Source organism: Procambarus clarkii, chromosome 40 (genome assembly GCF_040958095.1).
Source record: "Procambarus clarkii isolate CNS0578487 chromosome 40, FALCON_Pclarkii_2.0, whole genome shotgun sequence".
Taxonomy (NCBI): Eukaryota; Metazoa; Arthropoda; class Malacostraca; order Decapoda; family Cambaridae; genus Procambarus; species Procambarus clarkii.
Genome location: NC_091189.1, coordinates 41,590,280 through 41,612,382, shown reverse-complemented (window position 1 = coordinate 41,612,382; position 22,103 = coordinate 41,590,280). Strand labels below are relative to the sequence as shown.

The 22,103-nt window shown below is 49.8% G+C and overlaps 2 protein-coding genes across 2 annotated transcripts in view; both read left to right on the top strand.

The window, feature by feature from the left end:
* The first annotated feature begins 1,454 nt into the window (after window positions 1-1,454).
* Window positions 1,455-20,464, top strand: LOC138372905 (uncharacterized protein DDB_G0287625-like). The gene is made up of 2 exons (XM_069338580.1): window positions 1,455-1,501; window positions 19,696-20,464. Exons 1-2 carry the CDS (start codon window positions 1,455-1,457, stop codon window positions 20,462-20,464), a joined length of 816 nt encoding a protein of 271 aa, XP_069194681.1.
* Window positions 17,053-22,103, top strand: part of LOC123753629 (uncharacterized) — a gene marked incomplete at its 3' end in the record, with an annotated part of 181,328 nt that continues 176,277 nt past the window's right edge. The window contains 1 exon segment of the mRNA XM_069338600.1: window positions 17,053-17,364.

Here is a 22,103-nt window from a genome sequence, read left to right as displayed (position 1 = left end):
GGAGAGACATGCACCATGTTGCCAAATGTGAGGGAGGGAGAGACATGCACCATGTTGCCATATGTGAGGGAGGGGGAGACATGCACCATGTTGCCATATGTGAGGGAGGGGGAGACATGCACCATGTTGCCATATGTGAGGGAGGGAGAGACATGCACCATGTTGCCATATGTGAGGGAGGGAGAGACATGCACCATGTTGCCATATGTGAGGAAGGGAGAGACATGCACCATGTTGCCATATGTGAGGAAGGGAGAGACATGCACCATGTTGCCATATGTGAGGGAGGGGGAGACATGCACCATGTTGCCATATGTGAGGGAGGGAGAGACATGCACCATGTTGCCATATGTGAGGGAGGGGGAGACATGCACCATGTTGCCATATGTGAGGGAGGGGGATACATGCGCCATGTTGCCATATGTGAGGGAGGGGGAGACATGCGCCATGTTGCCATATGTGAGGGAGGGGGAGACATGCACCATGTTGCCATATGTGAGGGAGGGGGAGACATGCGCCATGTTGCCATATGTGAGGGAGGGGGAGACATGCGCCATGTTGCCATATGTGAGGGAGGGGGAGACATGCACCATGTTGCCATATGTGAGGGAGGGGGAGACATGCACCATGTTGCCATATGTGAGGGAGGGGGAGACATGCACCATGTTGCCATATGTGAGGGAGGGAGAGACATGCACCATGTTGCCATATGTGAGGGAGGGAGAGACATGCACCATGTTGCCATATGTGAGGGAGGGAGAGACATGCACCATGTTGCCATATGTGAGGAAGGGAGAGACATGCACCATGTTGCCATATGTGAGGAAGGGAGAGACATGCACCATGTTGCCATATGTGAGGGAGGGGGAGACATGCACCATGTTGCCATATGTGAGGGAGGGAGAGACATGCACCATGTTGCCATATGTGAGGGAGGGGGAGACATGCACCATGTTGCCATATGTGAGGGAGGGGGATACATGCGCCATGTTGCCATATGTGAGGGAGGGGGAGACATGCGCCATGTTGCCATATGTGAGGGAGGGGGAGACATGCACCATGTTGCCATATGTGAGGGAGGGGGAGACATGCGCCATGTTGCCATATGTGAGGGAGGGGGAGACATGCGCCATGTTGCCATATGTGAGGGAGGGGGAGACATGCACCATGTTGCCATATGTGAGGGAGGGGGAGACATGCACCATGTTGCCATATGTGAGGGAGGGGGAGACATGCACCATGTTGCCATATGTGAGGGAGGGGGAGACATGCACCATGTTGCCATATGTGAGGGAGGGGGAGACATGCGCCATGTTGCCATATGTGAGGGAGGGGAGACATGCACCATGTTGCCATATGTGAGGGAGGGGGAGACATGCGCCATGTTGCCATATGTGAGGGAGGGGGAGACATGCACCATGTTGCCATATGTGAGGGAGGGGGAGACATGCACCATGTTGCCATATGTGAGGGAGGGGGAGACTGCGCCATGTTGCCATATGTGAGGGAGGGGAGACATGCACCATGTTGCCATATGTGAGGGAGGGGGAGACATGCGCCATGTTGCCATATGTGAGGGAGGGGAGACATGCACCATGTTGCCATATGTGAGGGAGGGGGAGACATGCACCATGTTGCCATATGTGAGGGAGGGGGAGACATGCACCATGTTGCCATATGTGAGGGAGGGGGAGACATGCACCATGTTGCCATATGTGAGGGAGGGGGAGACATGCACCATGTTGCCATATGTGAGGGAGGGGGAGACATGCACCATGTTGCCATATGTGAGGGAGAGAGAGACAATCACTCGCCATAAATGATGTAGAGAGAAGGGATGCTCATTTTTGCCTTATGGAATGTGAATGTGTGTGTGTGAGTGTCACACACTCACACACACACAGACACACACACACACACACACACACACACACACACACACACACACACACACACACACACACACACACACACACACACACACACACACACACACACACACACACACACACACAGGGTTCAGGGATGGCAGGTCCTGCCTCACAAGGTTACTTGAATTCTACGACCAGGCAACAAAAATAAGGCAAGAAAGAGAAGGGTGGGCAGACTGCATATTTTTGGATTGTCAGAAAGCCTTTGATACAGTGCCACACAAGAGGCTAGTGCGAAAGTTGGAGATGCAGGCTGGAGTGAGAGGGAAGGTACTCCGGTGGATAGAGGAGTACCTAAGCAACAGGAGACAACGAGTCTGTGTGAGGGGTGAGGTCTCAGATTGGCGAGACGTCACAAGTGGAGTCCCGCAGGGGTCAGTCCTTGGACCTATACTGTTTCTGGTATATGTAAATGATCTCCCAGAGGGTATAGATTCGTTCCTCTCAATGTTTGCCGACGATGCAAAAATTATGAGGAGGATTGAAACAGAGGATGATAGTAGGAGGCTACAAGATGACCTGGATAGACTGAGTGAATGGTCCAACAAATGGCTGCTGAAGTTCAACCCGAGTAAATGCAAAGTAATGAAACTAGGCAGTGGAAACAGGAGGCCAGGCACAGGATACAGAATAGGAGATGAAGTACTTAATGAAACAGACAGAAAGAAAGATCTAGGAGTTGATATCACACCAAACCTGTCTCCTGAAGCCCACATAAAGAGAATAACGTCTGCGGCATATGCGAGGCTGGCTAACATCAGAACGGCGTTCAGGAACCTGTGTAAGGAATCATTCAGAATCTTGTACACCACATATGTAAGACCAATCCTGGAGTATGCGGCCCCAGCATGGAGCCCGTACCTTGTCAAGCACAAGACGAAGCTGGAAAAAGTCCAAAGGTATGCTACTAGACTAGTCCCAGAACTAAGAGGCATGAGTTATGAGGAAAGGCTGCGGGAAATGCACCTTACGACACTGGAAGACAGAAGAGTAAGGGGGGACATGATCACAACCTACAAAATCCTCAGGGGAATCGACCGGGTAAACAAGGATGAACTATTCAACACTGGTGGGACGCGAACAAGGGGACACAGGTGGAAGCTGAGTACCCAAATGAGCTACAGAGACGTTAGAAAGAACTTTTTCAGTGTCAGAGTAGTTAGTAAATGGAATGCATTAGGAAGTGATGTGGTGGAGGCTGACTCCATACACAGTTTCAAATGTAGATATGATAGAGCCCAATAGGCTCAGGAATCTGTACACCAGTTGATTGACGGTTGAGAGGCGGGACCAAAGAGCCAGAGCTCAACCCCCGCAAGCACAATTAGGTGAGTACAATTAGGTGAGTACACACACACACACACACACACACACACACACACACACACACACACACACACACACACACACACACACACACACACACACACACACACACACACACACATGGATAAGCATGGATAAGGTTGGTCCTAGCATGGATAAGGAACTACCTAACAGGAAGGAGCCAGAGAGTTACGGTAAGGGGCGAGAAGTCGGACTGGCGAGCAGTAACAAGTGGAGTACCACAAGGATCGGTGCTGGGACCAATTCTATTTCTTGTATATGTTAACGACATGTTTACAGGCGTAGAGTCCTACATGTCGATGTTTGCCGATGACGCAAAGTTGATGAGAAGAGTTGTGACAGATGAGAATTGCAGGATCCTCCAAGAGGACCTGAACAGGTTGCAGAGATGGTCAGAGAAATGGCTACTGGAATTCAACACGAGCAAATGTAAAGTTATGGAAATGGGACTAGGAGATAGGAAACCAAAGGGACAGTACACAATGAAGGGGAACAGCCTACCTGTGACGACACGCGAAAGAGACCTGGGGGTGGACGTAACACCTAATCTATCTCCTGAGGCACATATAAATAGGATAACGACAGCAGCGTACTCTACACTGGCAAAAGTTAGAACATCATTCAGAAACCTAAGTAAGGAGGCATTTAGGGCGCTTTACACTGCCTACGTAAGGCCAGTCTTAGAGTATGCCGCCTCATCATGGAGTCCCCATCTGAAGAAGCATATAATGAAACTGGAAAAGGTTCAGAGGTTTGCAACGAGACTTGTCCCAGAGCTACGAGGGATGGGGTATGAGGAGCGCCTGAAGGAACTGTGCCTTACGACACTAGAAAGAAGAAGGGAGAGGGGGGTACATGATAGGAACGTATAAAATACTCAGAGGGATTGACAGAGTGGACATAGACCAAATGTTCACACGGAATAGTAACAGAACGAGGGGGCATGGGTGGAAACTGGAAACTCAGATGAGTCACAGAGATGTTAGGAAGTTTTCTTTTAGCGTGAGAGTAGTGGGAAAATGGAATGCACTTCAGGAACAGGTTGTGGAAGCAAATACTATTCATAATTTTAAAACCAGGTATGATAGGGAAATGGGACAGGAGTCATTGCTGTAAACAACCGATGCTCGAAAGGCGGGATCCAAGAGTCAATGCTCGATCCTGCAGACACAACTAGGTGAATACAACTAGGTGAGTACACACACCCGTATGGAGCCCGTACCTTGTCAAGCACAAGACGAAGCTGGAAAAAGTTCAAAGGTATGCTACTAGACTAGTCCCAGAACTAAGAGGCATGAGTTATGAGGAAAGGCTGCGGGAAATGCACCTTACGACACTGGAAGACAGAAGAGTAAGGGGGGACATGATCACAACCTACAAAATTCTCAGGGGAATCGACCGGGTAAACAAGGATGAACTATTCAACACTGGAGGGACGCGAACAAGGGGTCACAGGTGGAAGCTGAGTACCCAAATGAGCCACAGAGACATTAGAAAGAACTTTTTTCAGTGTCAGAGTAGTTAGTAAATGGAATGCATTAGGAAGTGATGTGGTGGAGGCTGACTCCATACACAGTTTCAATTGTAGATATGATAGAGCCCAATAGGCTCAGGAACCTGTACACCTGTTGATTGACGGTTGAGAGGCGGGACCAAAGAGCCAGAGCTCAACCCCCGCAATCACAAATAGGTGAATGCTCCACACCCTCACACCAACAATGCTCCACCCCCTCACACCAACAATGCTCCACCCCTCACCCCCTCACAACAACAATGCTCCACCTTAAGCATTGGAACCATTGGCTCCACCTTAAGCATTAAGTGGAAACTTAGTACCCAGATGAGCCACAGAGACGTTAGAAAGATTTTTTTCAGTGTCAGAGTAGTTAATAAATGGAATGCACTAGGAAGTGATGTGGTGGAGGCTGACTCCATACACAGTTTCAAATGTAGGTATGATAGAGCCCAGTAGGCTCAGGAATCTGTACACCAGTTGATTGACAGTTGAGAGGCGGGACCAAAGAGCCAAAGCTCAACCCCCGCAAGCACAATTAGGTGAGTACAATTAGGTGAGTACCTCCTCACACCAACAATGCTCCACACCCTCACACCAACAATACTCCACCCCCTCACACCAACAATGCTCCACCCCTCACCCCCTCACAACAACAATGCTCCACCTCCTCACACCAACAATGCTCCACACCCTCACACCAACAATGCTCCACCCCCTTACACCAACAATGCTCCACCCCTCACACCCTCATAACAACAATGCTCCACCCCCTCACACCAACACTGCTCCACCCCTCACACCCTCACACCAACAATGCTCCACTCCCCTCACACCAACAATGCTCCACCCCCTCACACCCTCACACTAACAATGCTCCACCCCCTCACACCAACAGTGCTCCACCCCTCACACCCTCACACCAACAATGCTCCACCCCCTCACACCAACAATGCTCCACCAGCTCACACCAACAATGCTCCACCTCTCACACCCTCACACCAACAATGCTCCACCCCTCACACCCTCACAACAACAATGCTCCACCCCCTCACACCCTCACACCAACAATGCTCCACCCCTCACACCCTCACAACAACAATGCTCCACCCCTCACACCCTCACACCAACAATGCTCCACCCCTCACATCCTCACACCAACAATGCTCCACCCCCTCACACCCTCACACCAACAATGCTCCACCCCCTCACACCCTCACACCAACAGACACAATGCTCCACCCCCTCGCACCAAAACACACAATGCTCCACCCCCTCACACCAACACACACAATGCTCCACACCCTCACACCAACAATGCTCCACCCCCTCACACCAAGAGACTCAATGCTCCACACCCTCACACCAACAATGCTCCACCCCCTCACACCAACAATGCTCCACCCCTCACACCCTCACAACAACAATGCTCCACCCCTCACACCCTCACACCAACAATGCTCCACCCCCTCACACCCTCACACCAACAATGCACCACCCACTCACACCCTCACACCAACAATGCTCCACCCCCTCACACCAACAGACACAATGCTCCACCCCCTCACACCAACAGACACAATGCTCCACCCCCTCACACCAACAATGCTCCACCCCCTCACACCAACAATGCTCCACCCCCTCACACCAACAATGCTCCACCCCCCTCACACCAACAATGCTCCACCCCCTCACACCAACAATGCTCCACCCCCTCACACCAACAATGCTCCACCCCTCACACCCTCACAACAACAATGCTCCACCTCCTCACACCAACAATGCTCCACACCCTCACACCAACAATGCTCCACCCCCTCACACCAACAATGCTCCACCCCTCACACCCTCACAACAACAATGCTCCACCCCCTCACACCAACAATGCTCCACCCCTCACACCCTCACACCAACAATGCTCCACCCCTCACACCCTCACACCAACAATGCTCCACCCCCCTCACACCAACAATGCTCCACCCCCCTCACACCAACAATGCTCCACCCCCTCACACCCTCACACTAACAATGCTCCACCCCCTCACACCAACAGTGCTCCACCCCTCACACCCTCACACCAACAATGCTCTACCCCCTCACACCAACAATGCTCCACCCCCTCACACCAACAATGCTCCACCCCCTCACACCAACAATGCTCCACCCCTCACACACTCACACCAACAATGCTCCACCCCCTCACACCAACAATGCTCCACCCCTCACACACTCACACCAACAATGCTCCACCCCTCACACCCTCACAACAACAATGCTCCACCCCCTCACACCCTCACACCAACAATGCTCCACCCCTCACACCCTCACAACAACAATGCTCCACCCCTCACACCAACAATGCTCCACCCCTCACACCCTCACACCAACAATGCTCCACCCCCTCACACCCTCACACCAACAATGCTCCACCCCCTCACACCCTCACACCAACAGACACAATGCTCCACCCCCTCGCACCAAAACACACAATGCTCCACCCCCTCACACCAACACACACAATGCTCCACACCCTCACACCAACAATGCTCCACCCCCCTCACACCAACAGACTCAATGCTCCACACCCTCACACCAACAATGCTCCACCCCCTCACACCAACAATGCTCCACCCCTCACACCCTCACAACAACAATGCTCCACCCCTCACACCCTCACACCAACAATGCTCCACCCCCTCACACCCTCACACCAACAATGCACCACCCCCTCACACCCTCACACCAACAATGCTCCACCCCCTCACACCAACAGACACAATGCTCCACCCCCTCACACCAACAGACACAATGCTCCACCCCCTCACACCAACAATGCTCCACCCCCTCACACCAACAATGCTTCACCCCCTCACACCAACAATGCTCCACCCCCTCACACCCTCACACCAACAATGCTCCACCCCCTCACACCAATAGACACAATGCTCCACCCCCTCACACCAACAATGCTCCACCCCTCACACCCTCACACCAACAATGCTCCACCCCCACACACCAACAATGCTCCACCCCCTCACACCAACAATGCTCCACCCCCTCACATCCTCACACCAACAATGCTCCACCCCCTCACACCCTCACACCAACAATGCTCCACCCCCTCACACCAACAATGCTCCACCCCCTCACACCAACAGTGCTCCACCCCCTCACACCAACAATGCTCCACCCCCTCACACCAACAATGCTCCACCCCCTCAAACCAACAATGCTCCACCCCCCTCACACCCTCACACAAACAATGCTCCACCCCCTCACACCAACAATGCTCCACCCCCTCACACCAACAATGCTCCACACCCTCATACCAACAATGCTCCACCCCCTCACACCCTCACACCAACAATGCTCCACCCCCTTACACCAACAATGCTCCACACCCTCACACCAACAATGCTCCACACCCTCATACCAACAATGCTCCACCCCCTCACACCCTCACACCAACAATGCTCCAGCCCCTTACACCAACAATGCTCCACACCCTCACACCACCAATGCTCCACACCCTCACACCAACAATGCTCCACCCCCTCACACCCTCACACCAACAATGCTCCACCCCCTCACACCAACAATGCTCCACACCCTCATACCAACAATGCTCCACCCCCTCACACCCTCACACCAACAATGCTCCACCCCCTTACACCAACAATGCTCCACACCCTCACACCAACAATGCTCCACACCCTCATACCAACAATGCTCCACCCCCTCACACCCTCACACCAACAATGCTCCAGCCCCTTACACCAACAATGCTCCACACCCTCACACCACCAATGCTCCACACCCTCACACCAACAATGCTCCACCCCCTCACACCCTCACACCAACAATGCACCACCCACTCACACCCTCACACCAACAATGCTCCACCCCCTCACACCAACAGACACAATGCTCCACCCCCTCACACCAACAGACACAATGCTCCACCCCCTCACACCAACAATGCTCCACCCCCTCACACCAACAATGCTCCACCCCCTCACACCAACAATGCTCCACCCCCTCACACCCTCACACCAACAATGCTCCACCCCCTCACACCAACAATGCTCCACCCCCTCACACCAACAATGCTCCACCCACTCACACCAACAATGCTCCACCCCTCACCCCCTCACAACAACAATGCTCCACCTCCTCACACCAACAATGCTCCACACCCTCACACCAACAATGCTCCACCCCCTCACACCAACAATGCTCCACCCCTCACACCCTCACAACAACAATGCTCCACCCCCTCACACCAACAATGCTCCACCCCTCACACCCTCACACCAACAATGCTCCACCCCTCACACCCTCACACCAACAATGCTCCACCCCCCTCACACCAACAATGCTCCACCCCCCTCACACCAACAATGCTCCACCCCCTCACACCCTCACACTAACAATGCTCCACCCCCTCACACCAACAGTGTTCCACCCCTCACACCCTCACACCAACAATGCTCTACCCCCTCACACCAACAATGCTCCACCCCCTCACACCAACAATGCTCCACCCCCTCACACCAACAATGCTCCACCCCTCACACACTCACACCAACAATGCTCCACCCCCTCACACCAACAATGCTCCACCCCTCACACACTCACACCAACAATGCTCCACCCCTCACACCCTCACAACAACAATGCTCCACCCCCTCACACCCTCACACCAACAATGCTCCACCCCTCACACCCTCACAACAACAATGCTCCACCCCTCACACCAACAATGCTCCACCCCTCACACCCTCACACCAACAATGCTCCACCCCCTCACACCCTCACACCAACAATGCTCCACCCCCTCACACCCTCACACCAACAGACACAATGCTCCACCCCCTCGCACCAAAACACACAATGCTCCACCCCCTCACACCAACACACACAATGCTCCACACCCTCACACCAACAATGCTCCACCCCCTCACACCAACAGACTCAATGCTCCACACCCTCACACCAACAATGCTCCACCCCCTCACACCAACAATGCTCCACCCCTCACACCCTCACAACAACAATGCTCCACCCCTCACACCCTCACACCAACAATGCTCCACCCCCTCACACCCTCACACCAACAATGCACCACCCCCTCACACCAACAATGCTCCACCCCCTCACACCAACAGACACAATGCTCCACCCCCTCACACCAACAGACACAATGCTCCACCCCCTCACACCAACAATGCTCCACCCCCTCACACCAACAATGCTCCACCCCCTCACACCAACAATGCTCCACCCCCTCACACCAACAATGCTCCACCCCCTCACACCAATAGACACAATGCTCCACCCCCTCACACCAACAATGCTCCACCCCTCACACCCTCACACCAACAATGCTCCACCCCCACACACCAACAATGCTCCACCCCCTCACACCAACAATGCTCCACCCCCTCACATCCTCACACCAACAATGCTCCACCCCCTCACACCCTCACACCAACAATGCTCCACCCCCTCACACCAACAATGCTCCACCCCCTCACACCAACAATGCTCCACCCCCTCACACCAACAATGCTCCACCCCCTCAAACCAACAATGCTCCACCCCCCTCACACCCTCACACAAACAATGCTCCACCCCCCTCACACCCTCACACAAACAATGCTCCACCCCCTCACACCAACAATGCTCCACCCCCTCACACCAACAATGCTCCACACCCTCATACCAACAATGCTCCACCCCCTCACACCCTCACACCAACAATGCTCCACCCCCTTACACCAACAATGCTCCACACCCTCACACCAACAATGCTCCACACCCTCATACCAACAATGCTCCACCCCCTCACACCCTCACACCAACAATGCTCCAGCCCCTTACACCAACAATGCTCCACACCCTCACACCACCAATGCTCCACACCCTCACACCAACAATGCTCCACCCCCTCACACCCTCACACCAACAATGCTCCACCCCCTCACACCAACAATGCTCCACACCCTCACACCAACAATGCTCCACACCCTCACACCAACAATGCTCCACACCCTCACACCAACAATGCTCCACACCCTCACACCAACAATGCTCCACCCCTCACACCAACAATGCTCCACCCCCTCACACCAACAATGCTCCACCCCCTCACACCAACAATGCTCCACACCCTCACACCAACAATGCTCCACACCCTCACACTAACAATGCTCCACACCCTCACACCAACAATGCTCCACACCCTCACACCAACAATGCTCCACACCCTCACACCAACAATGCTCCACACCCTCACACCAACAATGCTCCACACCCTCACGCCAACAATGCTCCACCTCCTCACACAAACAATGCTCCACACCCTCACACCAACAATGCTCCACCTCCTCACACCAACAATGCTCCACACCCTCATACCAATAATGCTCCACCCCCTCACACCCTCACACCACCAATGCTCCACACCCTCACACCAACAATGCTCCACCCCCTCACACCCTCACACCAACAATGCTCCACCCCCTCACACCAACAATGCTCCACACCCTCACACCAACAATGCTCCACACCCTCACACCAACAATGCTCCACACCCTCACACCAACAGTGCTCCACACCCTCACACCAACAATGCTCCACCCCCTCACACCCTCACACCAACAATGCTCCACACCCTCACACCAACAATGCTCCACACCCTCACACCAACAATGCTCCACCCCCTCACACCCTCACACCAACAATGCTCCACACCCTCACACAACAATGCTCCACACCCTCACACCAACAATGCTCCACCCCCTCACACCCTCACACCAACAATGCTCCACACCCTCACACCAACAATGCTCCACACCCTCACACCAAGAATGCTCCACCCCCTCACACCCTCACACCAACAATGCTACACACCCTCACACCAACAATGCTCCACACCCTCACACCAACAATGCTACACACCCTCACACCAACAATGCTACACACCCTCACACCAACAATGCTCCACCCCCTCACACCAACAATGCTCCACCCCCTCAAACCAACAATGCTCCACCCCCCTCACACCCTCACACAAACAATGCTCCACCCCCCTCACACCCTCACACAAACAATGCTCCACCCCCCTCACACCCTCACACAAACAATGCTCCACCCCCTCACACCAACAATGCTCCACCCCCTCACACCAACAATGCTCCACACCCTCATACCAACAATGCTCCACCCCCTCACACCCTCACACCAACAATGCTCCACCCCCTTACACCAACAATGCTCCACACCCTCACACCAACAATGCTCCACACCCTCATACCAACAATGCTCCACCCCCTCACACCCTCACACCAACAATGCTCCAGCCCCTTACACCAACAATGCTCCACACCCTCACACCACCAATGCTCCACACCCTCACACCAACAATGCTCCACCCCCTCACACCCTCACACCAACAATGCTCCACCCCCTCACACCAACAATGCTCCACACCCTCACACCAACAATGCTCCACACTCTCACACCAACAATGCTCCACACCCTCACACCAACAATGCTCCACACCCTCACACCAACAATGCTCCACCCCCTCACACCAACAATGCTCCACCCCCTCACACCAACAATGCTCCACCCCCTCACACCAACAATGCTCCACACCCTCACACCAACAATGCTCCACACCCTCACACCAACAATGCTCCACACCCTCACACCAACAATGCTCCACACCCTCACACCAACAATGCTCCACACCCTCACACCAACAATGCTCCACACCCTCACACCAACAATGCTCCACACCCTCACGCCAACAATGCTCCACCTCCTCACACAAACAATGCTCCACACCCTCACACCAACAATGCTCCACCTCCTCACACCAACAATGCTCCACACCCTCATACCAATAATGCTCCACCCCCTCACACATCTCACACCACCAATGCTCCACACCCTCACACCAACAATGCTCCACCCCCTCACACCCTCACACCAACAATGCTCCACCCCCTCACACCAACAATGCTCCACACCCTCACACCAACAATGCTCCACACCCTCACACCAACAATGCTCCACACCCTCACACCAACAGTGCTCCACACCCTCACACCAACAATGCTCCACCCCCTCACACCAACAATGCTCCACCCCCTCACACCAACAATGCTCCACACCCTCACACCAACAATGCTCCACACCCTCACACTAACAATGCTCCACACCCTCACACCAACAATGCTCCACACCCTCACACCAACAATGCTCCACACCCTCACACCAACAATGCTCCACACCCTCACACCAACAATGCTCCACACCCTCACGCCAACAATGCTCCACCTCCTCACACAAACAATGCTCCACACCCTCACACCAACAATGCTCCACCTCCTCACACCAACAATGCTCCACACCCTCATACCAATAATGCTCCACCCCCTCACACCCTCACACCACCAATGCTCCACACCCTCACACCAACAATGCTCCACCCCCTCACACCCTCACACCAACAATGCTCCACCCCCTCACACCAACAATGCTCCACACCCTCACACCAACAATGCTCCACACCCTCACACCAACAATGCTCCACACCCTCACACCAACAGTGCTCCACACCCTCACACCAACAATGCTCCACCCCCTCACACCCTCACACCAACAATGCTCCACACCCTCACACCAACAATGCTCCACACCCTCACACCAACAATGCTCCACCCCCTCACACCCTCACACCAACAATGCTCCACACCCTCACACCAACAATGCTCCACACCCTCACACCAACAATGCTCCACCCCCTCACACCCTCACACCAACAATGCTCCACACCCTCACACCAACAATGCTCCACACCCTCACACCAAGAATGCTCCACCCCCTCACACCCTCACACCAACAATGCTACACACCCTCACACCAACAATGCTCCACACCCTCACACCAACAATGCTACACACCCTCACACCAACAATGCTACACACCCTCACACCAACAATGCTCCACCCCCTCACACCAACAATGCTCCACCCCCTCAAACCAACAATGCTCCACCCCCCTCACACCCTCACACAAACAATGCTCCACCCCCCTCACACCCTCACACAAACAATGCTCCACCCCCTCACACCAACAATGCTCCACCCCCTCACACCAACAATGCTCCACACCCTCATACCAACAATGCTCCACCCCCTCACACCCTCACACCAACAATGCTCCACCCCCTTACACCAACAATGCTCCACACCCTCACACCAACAATGCTCCACACCCTCATACCAACAATGCTCCACCCCCTCACACCCTCACACCAACAATGCTCCAGCCCCTTACACCAACAATGCTCCACACCCTCACACCACCAATGCTCCACACCCTCACACCAACAATGCTCCACCCCCTCACACCCTCACACCAACAATGCTCCACCCCCTCACACCAACAATGCTCCACACCCTCACACCAACAATGCTCCACACTCTCACACCAACAATGCTCCACACCCTCACACCAACAATGCTCCACACCCTCACACCAACAATGCTCCACCCCCTCACACCAACAATGCTCCACCCCCTCACACCAACAATGCTCCACCCCCTCACACCAACAATGCTCCACACCCTCACACCAACAATGCTCCACACCCTCACACCAACAATGCTCCACACCCTCACACCAACAATGCTCCACACCCTCACACCAACAATGCTCCACACCCTCACACCAACAATGCTCCACACCCTCACACCAACAATGCTCCACACCCTCACGCCAACAATGCTCCACCTCCTCACACAAACAATGCTCCACACCCTCACACCAACAATGCTCCACCTCCTCACACCAACAATGCTCCACACCCTCATACCAATAATGCTCCACCCCCTCACACATCTCACACCACCAATGCTCCACACCCTCACACCAACAATGCTCCACCCCCTCACACCCTCACACCAACAATGCTCCACCCCCTCACACCAACAATGCTCCACACCCTCACACCAACAATGCTCCACACCCTCACACCAACAATGCTCCACACCCTCACACCAACAGTGCTCCACACCCTCACACCAACAATGCTCCACCCCCTCACACCCTCACACCAACAATGCTCCACACCCTCACACCAACAATGCTCCACACCCTCACACCAACAATGCTCCACCCCCTCACACCAACAATGCTCCACACCCTCACACCAACAATGCTCCACACCCTCACACCAACAATGCTCCACCCCCTCACACCCTCACACCAACAATGCTCCACACCCTCACACCAACAATGCTCCACACCCTCACACCAAGAATGCTCCACCCCCTCACACCCTCACACCAACAATGCTACACACCCTCACACCAACAATGCTCCACACCCTCACACCAACAATGCTACACACCCTCACACCAACAATGCTCCATACCCTCACACCAACAATGCTCCACACCCTCACACCAACAATGTTCCACACCCTCACACCAACAATGCTCCATACCCTCACACCAACAATGCTCCATACCCTCACACCAACAATGCTCCATACCCTCACACCAACAATGCTCCATACCCTCACACCAACAATGCTCCATACCCTCACACCAACAATGCTCCATACCCTCACACCAACAATGCTCCATACCCTCACACCAACAATGCTCCATACCCTCACACCAACAATGCTCCACACCCTCACACCAACAATGTTCCACACCCTCACACCAACAATGCTCCATACCCTCACACCAACAATGCTCCATACCCTCACACCAACAATGTTCCACACCCTCACACCAACAATGCTCCATACCCTCACACCAACAATGTTCCACACCCTCACACCAACAATGCTCCACACCCTCACACCAACAATGCTCCATACCCTCACACCAACAATGCTACACACCTTCACACCAACAATGTTCCACACCCTCACACCAACAATGCTCCACACCCTCACACCAACAATGCTCCACACCCTCACACCAACAATGCTCCACACCCTCACACCAACAATGCTCCACACCCTCACACCAAGAATGCTCCACCCCCTCACACCCTCACACCAACAATGCTACACACCCTCACACCAACAATGCTCCATACCCTCACACCAACAATGCTCCACACCCTCACACCAACAATGTTCCACACCCTCACACCAACAATGCTCCATACCCTCACACCAACAATGTTCCACACCCTCACACCAACAATGCTCCACACCCTCACACCAACAATGCTCCACACCCTCACACCAACAATGCTCCACACCCTCACACCAACAATGCTCCACACCCTCACACCAACAATGTTCCACACCCTCACACCAACAATGCTCCACTACCTCACACCAACAATGCTCCACACTCTCACACCAACAATGCTCCACAACCTCACACCAACAATGCTCCACACCCTCACACCAACAATGCTCCACTACCTCACACCAACAATGCTCCACACTCTCACACCAACAATGCTCCACAACCTCACACCAACAATGCTCCACACTCTCACACCAACAATGCTCCACCCCCCTCACACCCTCAGACAAACAATGCTCCACTCCCTCACACCAACAATGCTCCACACCCTCACACCAACAATGTTCCACACCCTCACACCAACAATGCTCCACACCCTCACACCAACAATGTTCCACACCCTCACACCAACAATGCTCCACACCCTCACACCAACAATGTTCCACACCCTCACACCAACAATGCTCCACACCCTCACACCAACAATGCTCCACCCCCCTCACACCCTCACACAAACAATGCTCCACTCCCTCACACCAACAATGCTCCACATCCTCACACCAACAGACACTCACAGTGGATCACATTTGACCAGACAGATAACAGCTGATAAGTCAAACATCCACAGATAACACCAATGACTCAATGACAAACATCATATTTATTTGAAAACATCATTTTATACCTCGCAATAATTAAATATTATTAATAATTCACCAAAATGGAGAGAAAATAATAATTATGACTAGAAATCATAACAAATTTATTAAAAAATATCACCATCTTGGCATTTAACGGTGACGTCACACAGAACACGTGTAAACAAGAAAAAGACTCGCGCGTGACGTCACAGTGTGAGAGCCAATCAGTGGCGGGTGCTCTGAGAGGCGCGTGACGTCACACAAACGGGAGCCAATGAGCGATAATGCTCCGGCGAGCGACCGTCCTGTGTTCCCGGGAGAGAGAATCAGCTGATGTTATTAGTGTGGCGGCCACCTGACCTCTCCCTGGCACTCCTGAGGGCCACCAGACCCTCTCACCGGTGTAAAGTGCCACTCAGGTGTCAGTTGACACTTAGTGGTGACATGCAATCAGTGATATAGTGTTAATTGTTGAAATACGATCAGTGTCATGCCCCCGTAAACTGGACCCGCTTAAATACTAATTAACGAGTGATGAACGAGTGTTGACAGTTCAACGAGTGGTCCGGCCGGATAACTTGGAGGGTGTCCGGATACCAGCACCGTTAACGGTGACGGATGAGTCACTGTTCTTCATCACGGTAGGCAGTGTTGCATCTTGGTCTTGTATTTATTCATTACCTATTCCCATCGTATCTATTTTATTCACACTATAATTAAATTAATTATTAACCTAATTAATTTAATTACTCATTGATCCTCTCTAACAAATTCTATTGTTTTTAAATATTAACTAATATTAAAATGTTAATATTTATTATTTCAAATCATTTTACTGCTGCCATTTTTTTATTAAATTGCAATTATTATTTAGTAATTTATGTGTATTGACATACAAGCGTCAGCCTCGTGTATTAGTAGCTGGGAACGCATACAAGTAACGTGTGTATTATACACCATACAGGAGTCGTCTAATACTTAGGGGGGGGGGGGTGGTGATAACTATAGATAACTATTTCTTGTAATTCAGCCACAGAATAGGAATGGCTGCAGGATAGGTCGCCCCACCACCACCTTCCTCCCATCCTCCTCCTATCCTCCCATATTGGCTAGGTTAAGGTTAGGTTAGGTTAGGTTAGGTTAAGTTAAGTTAGATTAGGTTAGGATAAGGATAGGTTAGGTTAAGGTTAGGTTAGGTTAGGTTACGGTACGTTACGTTACGTTAGGTTACGTTACGTTACGTTAGGTTAGGTTAGGTTAGGTTAGGTTAGGTTAAGGTTAGGTTAGGTTAGGTTAGGTTAAGTTAGGTTAAGGTTAGGTTTGGTTATGATAGGTTAAGGTTAGGTTAGGTTACGTTAGGTTAGGATAAGGATAGGTTAGGTTAGGTTAAGGATAGGTTAGGATAAGGTTAGATTAGGTTTAGTTAGAGTTTGGTTAAGTAAGTTTTTGGGTTAAGTTAGGTTAAGTTTGACTAAGTTAGTTCTAGTTACTGTAGCAGGCCTAGTAGTGACAATGGTGGTGGTTGACAGTGGTAGTGAGAGTACCAGTAGTAGGCTTACTAGTTAACACAGTAGTAATGACAACAGTAGTAACAACAGTAGTAATGACAACAGTAGTATTAACAGTAGTAATGACAACAGTAGTAACAACAGTAGTAATGACAACAGTAGTAACAACAGTAGTAATGACAACAGTAGTATTAACAGTAGTAATGACAACAGTAGTAACAACAGTAGTAATGACAACAGTAGTAACAACAGTAGTAATGACAACAGTAGTAACAACAGTAGTAATGACAACAGTAGTAACAACAGTAGTAATGACAACAGTAGTAACAACAGTAGTAATGACAACAGTAGTAACAACAGTAGTAATGACAACAGTAATAATGACAACAGTAATAATGACAACAGTAATAATGACAACAGTAATAATGACAACAGTAATAATGACAACAGTAGTAATAACAGTAATAATGACAACAGTAGTAATAACAGTAATAATGTCAACAGTAATAATGACAACAGTAGTAATAACAGTAATAATAATAACAGTAATAATGACAACAGTAATAATGACAACAGTAATAATGACAACAGTAATAATGACAACAGTAGTAATAACAGTAATAATGACAACAGTAATAATGACAACAGTAATAATAACAGTAATAATGACAACAGTAGTAATGACAACAGTAATAATGACAACAGTAATAATGACAACAGTAATAATGACAACAGTAGTAATAACAGTAATAATGACAACAGTAATAATGACAACAGTAGTAATAACAGTAATAATGACAACAGTAATAATGACAACAGTAATAATAACAGTAATAATGACAACAGTAATAATGACAACAGTAATAATGACAACAGTAATAATGACAACAGTAATAATGACAACAGTAGTAATAACAGTAATAATGACAACAGAAATAATGACAACAGTAGTAATAACAGTAATAATGACAACAGTAGTAATAACAGTAATAATGACAACAGTAATAATGACAACAGTAATAATGACAACAGTCATAATGACAACAGTAATAATGACAACAGTAGTAATAACAGTAATAATGACAACAGTAATAATGACAACAGTAATAATGACAACAGTAATAATGACAACAGTAGTAATAACAGTAATAATGACAACAGTAATAATGACAACAGTAATAATGACAACAGTAGTAATAACAGTAATAATGACAACAGTAATAATGACAACAGTAATAATGACAACAGTCATAATGACAACAGTAATAATGACAACAGTAGTAATAACAGTAATAATGACAACAGTAATAATGACAACAGTAATAATGACAACAGTAATAATGACAACAGTAATAATGACAACAGTAATAATGACAACAGTAGTAATGACAACAGCAGTAATAACAATAATAATGACAACAGTAATAATGACAACAGTAGTAATAACAGTAGTAATGACAACAGTAGTAATGACAACAGTAATAATGACAACAGTAATAATAACAGTAATAATGACAACAGTAGTAATGACAACAGTAATAATGACAACAGTAGTAATGACAACAGTAATAATGACAACAGTAGTAATGACAACAGTAATAATGACAACAGTAATAATGACAACAGTAATAATGACAACAGTAATAATGACAATAGTAATAATGACAACAGTAATAATGACAACAGTAAAAATGACAACAGTAATAATGACAACAGTAATAATGACAACAGTAATAATGACAACAGTAATAATGACAACAGTAATAATGACAACAGTAATAATGACAGCAGTAGTAATGACAACAGTAATAATGACAACAGTAATAATGACAACAGTAGTAATAACAGTAATAATGACAACAGTAGTAATGACAACAGAAATAATGACAACAGTAATAATGACAACAGTAGTAATGACAACAGTAATAATGACAACAGTAGTAATGACAACAGTAATAATGACAACAGTAATAATGACAACAGTAGTAATGACAACAGTAGTAATGACAACAGTAATAATGACAACAGTAGTAATGACAACAGTAATAATGACAACAGTAATAATGACAACAGTAATAATGACAGTAGTAATGACAACAGTAATAATGACAACAGTAATAATGACAGTAGTAATGACAACAGTAAAAATGACAACAGTAATAATGACAACAGTAATACTACTGTTGTCATTATTACTTGTATTACCACACTATTGTTTACATTATACAAGTGATTACATTATACAGGTGTTTACATTATACAGGTGATTACATTATACAGGTGTTTACATCATACAAATTAAAAAACGGTTGAAATCTTGTAAGTTCATTCATACAAATGAACTTACTCAAGTTCTCGACTTGAGTAAGTTATTCTCAAGTTCTCATTCTCAAGTTATCGACTTGAGAATGGTCCAGGACGGACCGAAACGTCGTCGTTCCTTCAATTTCTAGTGTGTGGTCCGGTCATCATTCATACAAAGTTTGGTACCTTGTTTAACTATACAAGAAAATGATAAAAAGTTTAAAGTTAAGTTAGTCTAAGTTTATGCAAAGTTTTAAATTAGTGTAACATTAGGTTTATTATTTTCATTATGCTAATTACCTTCGAGGTTAGTTAAGCAGCCATCCTTAACTACAGGAAGACTTACAATGACAACAACAGGCTGTAAACAGGTCTGAAGTCATTATCTTGTAAGATGTTTCATCATACAGGGTGATCAATAGCCTTGTATGACTTGCTACTTGCAATCCTTGCCTGCAGGATGAGGGGCATCCTGTACAGGTAACGGTAGCCACCTGCCACAGGTAACGGTAGCCACCTGTCACAGGTAACGGTAGCCACCTGTCACAGGTAACGGTAGCCACCTGTCACAGGTAACGGTAGCCACCTGTCACAGGTAACAGTAGCCACCTGTCACAGGTAACGGTAGCCACCTGTCACAGGTAACGGTAGCCACCTGCCACAGATAACGGTAGCCACCTGCCACAGATAACGGTAGCCACCTGCCACAGGTAACGGTAGCCACCTGTCACAGGTAACGGTAGCCACCTGTCACAGGTAACGGTAGCCACCTGTCACAGGTAACGGTAGCCACCTGCCACAGGTAACGGTAGCCACCTGCCACAGGTAACGGTAGCCACCTGTCACAGGTAACGGTAGCCACCTGTCACAGGTAACGGTAGCCACCTGTCACAGGTAACGGTAGCCACCTGTCACAGGTAACGGTAGCCACCTGTCACAGGTAACGGCAGCCACCTGCCACAGGTAACGGTAACCACCTGCCACAGATAACGGTAGCCACCTGCCACAGGTAACAGTAGCCACCTGCCACAGGTAACGGTAGCCACCTGTCACAGGTAACGGTAGCCACCTGCCACAGGTAACGGTAGCCACCTGTCACAGGTAACGGTAGCCACCTGCCACAGGTAACGGTAGCCACCTGTCACAGGTAACGGTAGCCACCTGCCACAGGTAACGGTAGCCACCTGTCACAGGTAACGGTAGCCACCTGTCACAGGTAACGGTAGCCACCTGACACAGGTAACGGTAGCCACCTGTCACAGGTAACGGTAGCCACCTGTCACAGGTAACAGTAGCCACCTGTCACAGGTAACGGTAGCCACCTGCCACAGGTAACGGTAGCCACCTGCCACAGGTAACGGTAGCCACCTGCCACAGGTAACGGTAGCCACCTGCCACAGGTAACGCTTCTTGGTGTATATACACTCAGAATTTATATTCGTCACGGACTATGGTCAGGGCTCACAGGGTACTTTCTGGTTGGTCAGTATAAGCTATTGTGGTGGTCTTAATAACCCTCCAGAGGTTGATAGGACTTAATAACCCTCCAGAGGTTGATAGGTCTTAAT

What these genes read in the sequence shown, in the direction of transcription:
- LOC138372905 (XM_069338580.1), top strand. Translation starts at nt 1,455, where the DNA reads ATGTTGCCATATGTGAGGGAGGGGGAGACTGCGCCATGTTGCCATAT. An exon ending in ACTGCGCCATGTTGCCATAT is followed by an intron (nt 1,502 to 19,695) that starts GTGAGGGAGGGG and finishes TAATGACAACAG; the next exon opens with TAGTAATGACAACAGTAATA.